This window comes from Artemia franciscana, chromosome 4 (assembly GCF_032884065.1).
Source record: "Artemia franciscana chromosome 4, ASM3288406v1, whole genome shotgun sequence".
Lineage (NCBI taxonomy): Eukaryota > Metazoa > Arthropoda > Branchiopoda > Anostraca > Artemiidae > Artemia > Artemia franciscana.
In genome coordinates this window covers 1772023-1784209 of record NC_088866.1, presented here as the reverse complement: position 1 = coordinate 1784209, position 12187 = coordinate 1772023, and the positions used below count along the sequence as shown (strand labels likewise).

Below are 12187 nucleotides of genomic sequence, written 5' to 3'. Positions count from 1 at the left end.
CATCAGATTCAGCGTATCAGAAAACCCTACTGTAGAAGTTTCAAGCTTCTATCTATTTATGTTTTTTTTTCTTTTTCCCAGGGGTCATCGTATCGACCAAGTGGTCCTAGAATGTCGCAAGAGGGCTCATTCTAACGGAAATGAAAAGTTCTAGTGCCCTTTTTAAGTGACCAAAAAAATTGGAGGGCATCTAGGCCCCCTCCCACGCTCATTTTTTCCCAAAGTCAACGGATCAAAATTTTGAGATAGCCCTTTTGTTCAGCATAGTCGAAAACCATAATAACTATGTATTTGGGGATGATTTACTCCCCCACAATCCCTGGGGGAGGGGCTGCAAGTTACAAACTTTGACCAGTGTTTACGTATAGTAATGGTTATTGGGAAGTGTACAGACGTTTTCAGGGGGATTTTATTTTATTTGGGGGTGGGGCTGAGGGGAGGGGGCTATGTTTGAGAATCTCTCCTTGGAGGAATCTGTCATGGGGGAAGAAAAATTCAAGGAAAAGGGCGCATGATTTTCTAGCATTATTATAAGAAAACAATGAAAAATAAACATGAAAACGTTTTTTCAAATGAAAGGAAGGAGTAGCATTGAAACTTAAAACGAACAGAGATTATTACGCATATGAGGGGTTCTAAAAATACTTTAGCATAAAGAGCGAGGTATTTAGGAGCAGATAAATACCTCGCTCTTTATGCTAAAGTATTTTAAGTAATTTCAACTATTTATTCTACGGCCTTTCTGATTCAGGGGTCATTCTTAAAGAATTGGGACAAAGCTTAAGATTTAGTGTAAAGAGCGAGGTATTAACGAGGATACAAACCCCCTTGTATACATAATAAAAATATAAGATTATGAAAGTTTGTTACGTAAGTTGCTAATTTATAAGTTACGTATATTTTTTACTAATAAAAACGTTCGTTAAAAATTAAAAGTTCTAGTTGCCTTTTTAAGCAACCGAAAAATTGGAGGGCAACTAGGCCTCCTTCTCCACCCCTTATTTCTTAAAATCGTCTGATTAAAACTAAGAGAAAGCTATTTAGCCAAAAAAAGAGTTAATATACAAATTTCATTTTAATAATTTATGTGCGGAGAGCCAAAACCAAACATGCATTAATTCAAAAACGTTCAGAAATTAAATAAAAAAAACTATTTTTTTTAGCTGAAAGTAAGGAGCGACATTAAAACATAAAACGAACAGAAATTACTCCGTATATAAAATGGGTTGTCCCCTCCGCAATCCCTCGCTCTTTACGCTAAAGTTTGACTCTTTGCCACATTCTACTTTTTAAAACAATTAAAAGCTTTAGCGTAAAGAGCGAGGGATTGCGGAGGGGACAACCCATTTGATATACGGAGTAATTTCTGTTCGTTTTATGTTTTAATGTCGCTAGAACTCTACATTGCATTGCTGATCCTGTCTTTGAGAAAAGCTTAGCAAAAAGTGTTTGAAAGTTAACTCGGAAGTATGCGACCTATAGGTGTCACAGTACTATGTAATGTCTATTTATAAGATGAGATTTATTCATAATGAGTTACACATAAAATATTAAAATTTACTATTCCCCCAAAGGCTCTTTGGCCTGTAAAGAAGGGGGAAGATAAACGAGTCACTTACTCAGATAAGACAAAAAAATCGCGTACTCACAGAGTGAAGAGCAAAAAGAAGAAGAAAAGCAAATATAAATAAAATAAAAACTATAGAAAACATAACTAAATAAACTAATATTTTGAATAGACTAAATGAATCAAGTACATCAGTAGATTAAATAAACTCCAATGAAATAAAAATAGATAAGTATCTTCTAAGAAGTTTTTTTTTGGCGTAACTTTTCAATCTGCTGTAGTAGTACATATACATTCTTAAATAGACCTTAGTTTGATAATACGGGACCCAGAGATCGAATCACGCTGCAGGAATGCACTGCAGGGCTGACGCAGGGACTTTAGTAGTCAAGAAGCGTCGTTAATTCTTAAGTAAATAATAAAAACATTTTTAAATAAATAAACATGTACGTATATGTACATATACGCGTTATGATTGTACATGTATCAAAAACTCTTTCAGTGTACATATATTGTGCATTTCTTTTAGTACAAAATTTCCATGCATGCATGATGTTGTGGTCGGTCTGTACAAACATGTACCAATATGTATCAATTAACTATACTCTTTCAGTGTACATATATTTAACTATTAACTATACTCTTTCAGTGTACATATATTGTGTATTTCTTTTAGTACAAAGTTTCCATGCATGATGTTGTGGCCGGTCTGTACAAACCTGCACCAATATGTACCAATTAACTATACTTTTTCAGTGTACATATATTGTGTATTTCTTTTAGTACAAAATTTCCATGCATGATGTTGTGATGGGTCTTCGATGTCAACTTCAGGAAACAAGCCAAGAAAATTATGAATTGAAAGGCCAGCTAGCAGAGTATAAACATCAAATATCGTCTTTACAAAAAACAAATGGTGAATTAAAGGAATACTGTTATAATACGATGAAAGAAGAAGAGGAAAAGCAAAGATTACGGAATGAGAATATGGCAAGTTGCCAGGTTTTTATTGACTTGGAAACCTTTCATTGTTGTAAATATTGAACTATTTTTGAAATCATCGATTCTAATATCACAAAGTTATAAATAAATAACAAAATAAAAGAAATAAATTAACAAAGAATAATAAATAAAATCTAGTAATAAATAAAAATAAATAAACGAAAGTACAACAACCATCATCATTTTATTGGCTAATAATTTCAAATTTTCTATATTGAGATGATCTACGTCCTCTAAAAAATAGCTTTCAAGGTAAAATTTTTGACTATCAAAACTAGGAAAAGCTGGTAAAAAAATAGTAAAAAAATAAATATGTTTAGTAAAAAAAATTCCCATATGCAGCTATGCAGTTTCTTGTAGAAGTAGGTGCCAAATAAAAAAAAAATGACAAGAAACAAGTTAAATTTACCGTTATTAACCGTAATTAACCGTTATTAAAGACCCTTTAAAGTCCTTTAATGTCCGATTTAAAGTCCTTTTCATTTTAGAGACTATATTCGTTTTGTATAATTATAATTTAACAGATTATTATATTTGAATTTTCATGAAAGAAAACCTTTGTTTAATTTGAGGAATTAGTTCTGATTATTCATTTTTACGATTGAACGTGACAGTACTAACGAAACATGTTATACTCTCCTAAAAACTTCCTAATTTGAAATGGCCAAAAGACGAACCTTAGAAATCTTTGTTTTGATTGTCTTGGTGCTTTAGTTTTTTTTTGCAAAATGCTCCTGGAACCTTCATATCTGACAGCTAAGAAAATTCTGATGATCATGTTTCTTGGAAACCCTTCAAATTTTATAATTCAAAAATTTCTAGCTATGGTTTTTTATAGGTTCGTATTTATATATATAATTATAATTAATATAATTATATATATATATATATATATATATATATATATATATATATATATATATATATATATATATATATATATATATATATATATATGTAAAATAATTATATAATTAATATAATTAATTATAAATACATATATAATTATAAAGGCTCATATTTGAGAGCTCATCCATATCCAGCAATAATATTTAGATAAATAATGTTTCTTTGAAACCTTCATATCTGGAAGCTCAGAAATTTCTCGTGCTAATGTTTTCTGGAAGTCTTAAGAGCTCAGAAATTACTGGCAATAATTTTAGACAAATAATGTTTCCTTGAAACCTTCATATTTCAGTGGTCAGAACTATTCGACAATAATTTATGGCAATAATTTTTTTGGAGACCGTCATATTTCAGACCGCATAAGTTTCTGGCAACAATTTTTTGCAACCATGTTTTCTTGAAATCTTCATATTTGACGCCTTGGGAATTTCTGGTAGTAATTTTTAGCAATATTATCTCCCGGAAACCTTCATATTTGAGAGCTCAACAATTTCAATAAATATATATATATTGACATTTGTGTTTTTGCTCATCATCATGAGATTATATTTCATGTATATCTATAGCTGTTTTTCGATTATCACTCTCCAGAGGAAATTTCTGAGTAAAACCGAAAACTCTATTCCATTGTCGCTTCTGTAAAGTTTTGGCTGATGAACTTTTTTGGATTTCTTTTAACAAGTTGCTCCGAAAATTTTATCAAAAATTCAGTTAAAATAAACCCCTGTGATTTGGAAAAACCTTATATTTTTGAAATCTGAGTGAAATCTTTAAATACTACTACTGCTACTAATAAATTACCGCAGCACCAAGCCGCCTGACACCAACATAGTTGGACACACTCCTCTCCCACCCCAATCTATCCGCGAAGTCTCAATGAAGTTCCAGTTTCCTTAAAGCCTTACTTATAAGAAAGACTACTTTTCATCTCAGATTCAGGCTCAAGTTTGGGGATCCTGTCCCAAACGTTGACCTTGCTGATGACTTGGCTATTCCGGTAGACTCTATGGATCAACTGCTGGAAGCACTACAAATTCTGTCAGATCAAGCAGCAAAATTTAGACTTCAGATAAACTTAAATAAACCAAAATCAGGGCTATTGATCCGTCCTTTCCTGGCGCTGACTCTTTAGTCAACATGGACATGGTCACTCGCATTTAAGTTGGTCCAAAATTTACCTACTTGGGCTCCATAATTTCTTGTGATGACTTGATTCGTTGTAACTTCGGTCCTAAGAAGGATCGAAGTTAGCAGCGAAAGGATGCTTCAGCTCACCAATCAATCTTGGTTTTCTACCTAAATTGCTGTACAAACCTTGCATTGGTTTGTATGCCTGTTTAGAATGCCGTCACTCCTACCCTCAAAGGTATCTAGGACTTTTACCTTTCTGCAGCTAGGTAGGAAACGATCTCGCAGCTGACTGAAGAAGTGCTGGCTCGACAGCCTGTCCAACTTTCTGGTACTGGTGGAGATCAACCTTGATGAGGCACGTGCGCTCGTCGTGGATCAAAGTGGATGGAGAAATCTGACGTCACTACGCTGAGCAGCGCCCGGCAGGAGACAAAGCAAAAAGCTAAGTCAAGTCCTTCCATATGACCTTTTTTGTCCCTATTCGAAGACGACCAGATTTTGTCTGGCCCCAGATGGATGGCCAAAAAGCACAATCATTGGCAATCTGTCATTTTTCATCTGTAAAATGTGGCCTAGACATCTTAATCTTTTTTTATTACAGCCCTAGAAAGAAGGGCTGAACTACATCTTTCGCATGGCCTATTGCTTGATATATGGTCAGTCGGTGAACTCTAACCAAATAAAAGAAACATTCTCTTTTTTAAAGTTATGTATTCTCGTTTTTTGTAATATCTATATTTCATTTCAACCAAATATTTTTCAGCCAATTGCTGCTGATTCGCGCGGTTTGTTGCGTTTAAAAATTTCTCGGCTAAACTCTGAAAAAAGTAGGAAAAGGGAAATGGAAAAATGGCTTATGTCTATTAATCAACATATATCAATTGCTAATTCTTTATGTGAAGTGTTTTAACTTGCTGTTTATCAGGTGAGAAGGATTATGTCTGAAAGCTATTAGGAGTTAGCTATTAGGAAAGGTATCAGGAAGAATACTCCTAGATCTGGTATTGCTCTGAGAAAATATCTGATTTTGTTTTAGCCATCTTAAACACTTTTTACTTATGTTAGGCCTATGAATCATGAGCTAATCATTAAGGAGGGTGTATACAGCAGTATGTGCTGTAATATATTAGGTACCCCATGAATTAGTGATTGGATTGAGAAACATTGGGCTTAGACATTGGAAGTAGGGTATTTCTTTTTCTAAATTTCCCAAACCACCTTATAAGGATTTCCAAAATAAAGGAAATATAATGAGTATTTTTCAGAAAATATTTATAAAATTTCAAGAAATTACTTTTATAAATCCGAAAAAGGACTTAGCTCATTTAAATACTGAACACTCCGTTTATGAAGAAGTTTCAGTAAATTGAACTTTACCTCAAAATAAAATAAATCTCCTCTGTCCTTCTCTTTCCCCCTCTCTATTTCTATCTCTCTCTTTCTTCGTCTCTCTCCTGGCCAAAGACGTTTTCTTAACAGGTAATCTGATAACGCGTAAACGATGTTTCTTAAAGGGGTAATTATTCATAAACGGGTAATAGTTTGTTAACGGCTAAAGCTTTCTTGTAATTGTTAGATATGTTCAATTTTCGCTTTGGTTTCTGGGAATAATTAGTTTCGACAATAATTTGTGCTCACTAAGTCGGAAAGAGACCATAAAATCTGAAACAGTATATAACAGGAAAACGAATTCCAATCGAAAATGCTTATTTTTTTTCAAAGAATGGATTTACATTTACTCTAAACAAAATAAAACTACAAACATACTTGCAGAATAAGACACTTGTATATATTTTATTTATTTTTTTGCACAGCTTATTAAATTTTTTGTCAGTTTATCTTATATGATTGTCAGTTTGCCTTGCAAATGTTTTTTGTCATTATTGCTAGTTACCTTGTATGACATAGCGCAGCTGCAGAAATGAAAATGGATAGACAGTCTAATTTTCATAGCGAATTTGAACTGAAGTTGAACCTTTAAAAAAATTAGCCTTGATATATGCGCTGATTTAAAGAATCTAATGCGCTGTCACCTGAAAAAGGTGGTTCGAAGGGAGGTGGGGATTTTGAGAGTTTTCTTTCGCCAGTCTATTGATCTGATTATTATCATTATTATGATTAGTAGTCTAACAAAATTGAGTATAGGCTCAGGTCACTAAGGCCCATAGCCGTTGGGGTATTGTTCCGCCCTCGGGTGTGGTAATTTGAGATAGGGCTTGGCTGTATTTTTCCTCCTTTGTTGAAGAGGCTTCCTTGGTAGTGTCAAGGTCTCCACATTTGTTTCCTCTCCTCCTTGTTAGCTTCACACGCCAGCTTCAGACTGGCTTGAACAAACACCACTGGAGGAGAGAGTCACCCATCATCGTGCCGGCTATCCGGCACCATGATTGCCAGCCATCAGGTGCAAGCGGCATTTAATCATCTGAACTTCTAATAACAAGAGAATTTTTCTCCACTCCTTTTTTGAATATAGAATAGGCTGGGATGGAGGAGGAGCATGCTTAGCTGTGTTGGCCTCATGCGGCTTGGTGCTGCAGTGAGTTTTTGCTAGTTGTAGTAGCAGCATCCAACCAACAAAATTGAAAGTCTAAGCGTTTGGAAAGTATTTTAACTTTTTGATATTTTTAATTGTTCTTAAGTAAAGAGTGGAAGTTGAGCCATAATAGCTTTGCAGAAGTCACAAGCAAACCAACCTACAACAAATAAAAATTAAATGTCTTAAATGAAATTAATTTATTAGTAGAAGTGAATTCCATAATATATTTTTTAAATAGGAAAACAAAATTGAAAGTTCTATGGTTAGTAATTCTAGCTTACATTGTGAAGTTTGTGGTTTTTAGTCTTTCTAGCCAAGGAAAAAAAAACTGAGCTCTAGCTCTTCATAAAGTACCTCTCCCTAGAAATAATTTTTTTAGCTATAAAACCTCTATTTTTACTTTTCCTAAGGTGAAGAGTGAAATTTGTGGCATTTTAGCTTTGCTGAAAGCACCAAAATTGGAAAATAATATGAGACTCCTAATTTTTTATTAAGAGTACGTTTGTCCTGTACGGAGCACTGGCTGATACAGGGGGATGGTGGAACCCTTGCCCCCTCCCCCAATGTTTTTCTGTCACCCTCATTCCGCTTTTTTTCTGTTTTTACTCTTTTCTAAACAATTTGTCAATTTGGTCAATTTTGGCACCTTTGCCACATCCCCCCCCCAAAAAAAAAATTGCTCTAGATCCGCCTTTGGTACGGAGCCCACAAGTTAACATAAAAAAAATTACTTAAACGAACAACTGGAGTCATTACAGACATGAGCTAGAGTATTTTTTTGTGACGCTTATACAGGTTATGAATCTGTAGTATCTATTTCACAATTACTGTCCCTTGACGACGGTCGCTCTTGTTTTGTCGGCAAATTTAACCAATTTCTTCTCAGTAGCAATAAACATAGAAACATTTTACTGTTCCTTCCCTTATGACGAAAAAATTAAACACAAGATCCAAAGAGAGATTAAAAGCACTTTCCGTTCGAACAAAACGCTTCTCAACTTTATTTGCGCCTTATTATGTGTCAATTTTTAGCTCTTTTTTATTTTTGGCACGGGCCGCAGTTAGTTGGAATTTATGCTTGACTACGATAGCTTGTATGAATAAAATTATCCTGAATCTTGGTATTGGAAAGTAAAAATATTTAGGTTTATTAGGCGATTTTCCACCGTCCCGTTTCTAAGATAAGATTGCGAGTGATAGCTGCAACCTAGAAAAGAGCGATCTACAGCCTGTATTAACCGAAAGTAAAACAGTTCAAAATAGGGATGATACCTTTCTAATGACAGTGAATAGATATAAAATTATTTTATATAATAATAATAATAATAATATAATAATAATAATAATAGTAATGATAATATAATTTAATAATAATAATAATAATAATATAATTTAATAATAATAATAATAATTTTATATCTATTCACTGTCATTAAAAAGGTATCATCCCTATTTTGAACTGTTTTACTTAAGTCATGGAGAGGCAGTGTGGTCTTCGAAGTTATCTACTATATTAACCGAGAGCTCAAAAACGCACTTTGAAGGAAAAGAAGCTGGTCAGAGAAAACAATTGCTATTTGAAGCTGATTTAGGATGGTAGCCTTTATTCCTTTTATCTTAATAGCAAAAGTTTACTCCGAAAATAAATTTATTGGATTTTGGAAAAAGAGCCAGAAGCCCCTGAAACTGAAAGGAAACACAAAGGTTGAACAAGTGATCCACATGCAACAGATCCACGATCCAAATAAAACTCCTCTCATTTGTGGCTTAAGACATGTCAGATTTGCTCCCAATCATACTTTCTTTTTTATTGTATTGTAATTACGAGTGCCATTCATTTAGAATTTATTCTTGGCTACAGTAGCATCAATGATTCTGATTCTTTTTAGGAATTGAAGTTACAAGTGTCAGGATTGGAAGAAAAGATTAAGCTGTCGAGTATTTACACCGAAGAAATTGGCCTACTGCCAAAACTGAAGTCAGATATTGCTCGTCTAGAGCAGCAGAATAGAACCTTTATGCATGGACTTAAAGAGAAGAATATATTGCATGAGAAAATCTTGACACTTGAAGCCACTTTAAGCTCAACAAAAGAGCGTCTGAAAGTAAGTTCTCATATACCCACTGTATAGGAGGAGATAGGACGTAGGAGGGGGTAGTCCCTCCTTTATGCTTGTGCATGTAACCCTCTTTGAAAGAAGTGGAAACATTGGGCTGAAATTCACGCTTATTTTTTGTTTTTAAGCCCTTATCTCTTGGATAAAATCTCTCTAGTACCCTTCCTTGCAAGACGTTGCTAAAAGCAATTTTTATAGAATCTCTTTGTTGTTGTTTTTTTACCACTTAAAAATAAAAAGTTAAAACTAAAAATTTCCGTAAACTTCCTTTAATTTTCCGTTCATTTTCATCCTTTAGCTTTACTTTATGTTTTAATTTTTCTAAACCTCTAGGTCCCTTCCTCGCCTCCCCCCGCTCCTTTAAGTTAAAACTTCAGCAAAGTAAAACCTTTATGCATGGACTTGGAAAGAAAAATTTATTGCATGAAAAAATCTTAACACTTGAAACCGATTTAAGCTAAAAGAAAAGAAAAAAAAAGTAGAAAGCAAGTACTGATATACCAACTACTAAAAGATCTGAAAGATGAAAATATCTGAAAAAAAAAAAAAAACAACTTGATTCTGCGGTGATTTCTCTTGAAACATTGATTCTGCGGTTTCTCAGGTGTTGACAAACGGAGATAATTTATACCATGAGAACTTAAAAAAAAGGAAGGAACATAAAAAAAAAATCAATCCAATGTATGGTATTACAATACTTACTCCTTGAGAAAACCTTGGAAGCAAATATACAATAAATGAACTACTCTTCTTAACAGTACAGAAGCAACTGACAGTAAATCAATAACAAATAAGAATCCGAATAAGAAGAGATAGGAATGGAAGAAAAAGAATTGGAAGAATAAGAAACGAACTGGAATTCTCTTCCAATTGTTTTTCAATTGTTTTTATCATCCCATTATCGGTTGGTTCTGTGTTGTTGAAAGAAGTAGCTCATGTATTGTATATTCTACTTGACGGAGTGATTTTTGCATTTACGGGTTTTAATTTCTTTCCATTTATTCTCTTGTGATTTTATATTCTTTTTTTTAAACGTTTATAATTCAAACTCTCTTGACATCGAAAAACTTATTTTTCAGTTTGTTGTTTGTGGTAAACATTTGCCGTCTAGATTAGCTCTAACTGGAGCCACACTACAGCATTACCCTATTTTATTTCTTATTTTTTCTTATTTTCGTTTCTTTTTATATTAACGGTTAATCCTTATCCCAATGACATGATTAAATACTAGAGGTTTGACAGCCAGAAATGGCAAATTGCCTTGAAAGAATTCATAAGACTTGATGAAGAAATTTGAACTTAACATTTGCTGTTCAGTTTTTCGGTTGTCTTCGTTTTCTTTGTCCAGTTTTTTGGCTGTTTCGTTTTTCAGTTTTTCGGTTGTCTTCGTTTTCTTTGTTAGTTTTTCGGTTGTTTTCTTTTTTCAGTTTCTCGGTTGTCTTCGTTTTTGGTTGCTGATCAGTTTTTCGGTTGTCTTTATTTTAAAGTTCACTCTATCTCAATTCAAGCTAAAATAAAGCTCTTTTCATCTCATTTCTATTCGTTTATTTTTTATTTAAAGGTTCTTCCTAATCTCTATAAAACCATTGGAAAAGTGAATTGTTAGGATGTGAAATGGTGTAATATCCTGAGAGAATTGATTGAAGTCTAAGAGACTTGCAAAATGAATATTTATTTATTTGTTGTTTTTGAAGAATATTTGTTGTCATTTACCTTACTTGAGTCATTCTATACCGGTACTCTACTTTTAATTTGTTTTTAGCGTTCCTTTAATTTAATTTTTGTTTTTACTTAATTTTTTTCATTTTATATTTTCTTCTTTACAACATGAACTTAATCAAATTCAGATGAGAATTGGAAAAATGGGTTTTTGCGTAGAATTGGAGCAAGTGAACTGGGGCTTCATATTAAAAAACAGGATAACAAATTAAAAGTACTAGAGGTACTCCTGAGCCATTGAAGGTGCATAGGACGTTGATTCAATGTTTCCGTTACTAGGTCTTTTTCACAGGGGACAAATTGCAACCTTGCTGAAGTGGATATCGATCCCTGGGCCCTGTATTACCAAGTAGAGCGTCAATCCATATGTTAGGGGCTTGTCAGCTATTAAAGATAGATAGTGATTCGACTTGCGCCGCGTGAGACACATACTACCGGTCAGCCGATGGTCTCATATCTCAAATGCTGAGGTTCGAAAGTGTTGTGCCCAGAAGGCCCCCCCTCTGGTTAATCATAAAACGACGACACCTGATATTCCTGGGACACAGACACTGACGGCCAGCTGGAACCGTATCCTGCGATTTCTTCACATATGACCCCCATTCCAACTTGGAAACGGAGACCAGGCGGCCAAAGAAAGAATCTCTGGCAGACATTCAAGAATGACCTGGGTCCTTGGGGTGGCTTCCGCCGACACGGACTTCGTTGGGATAAGGACTGGCTGGAGATTGCAGAAGAGGCTGCTGCTGACAGATTGTGTTGGAGTACGTCAGTCATACCATCGTTCATTGGTGCTGTGCAGGATGGATTTATCGTCTGGTTGCCGCCAAAAGTAAGTAAGTAGGTGCTCAGGACTGGCGCCACTTTATATAAGAAGGCAATTAAATTCTGAAACTGACAAAAATAATAAATAATTCCAGTAATAGCCCAACAAATGCTTAGGTGTATAGAATAGCGACGAGGCAGTGTCCGGTAGACCTCAAGATGGTTGTCCAAAGATGTATCATTGTAATCTTGATCTTCTCCTTAACAAGGCACGAGGTTCATGAACTCTAAAGACAGGCTCTTTTGTCTTTTTATTAAACCGGCTGCAGCATTGGACATGATTAGCAATTAATACAGTGGGCAATCCTGGTATCACACAGTTGAATCCACATGGGTTAACTAGTAGATTAGTCTCCTTTTTGGTATCTCAATAGATACTTTAAA

The 12187-nt window shown here is 34.2% G+C and overlaps 1 protein-coding gene across 1 annotated transcript in view; it reads left to right on the top strand.

Annotated features, from left to right (window-relative positions):
- Window positions 1-12187, top strand: part of LOC136025842 (mitotic spindle assembly checkpoint protein MAD1-like) — a 116080-nt gene that overhangs the window by 23233 nt on the left and 80660 nt on the right. The window contains exons 4-5 of the mRNA XM_065701857.1: window positions 2351-2557; window positions 9032-9247. Coding sequence (XP_065557929.1) covers window positions 2351-2557; window positions 9032-9247 — 423 coding nt within the window. The remainder of the gene's footprint in view (window positions 1-2350; window positions 2558-9031; window positions 9248-12187) is intronic.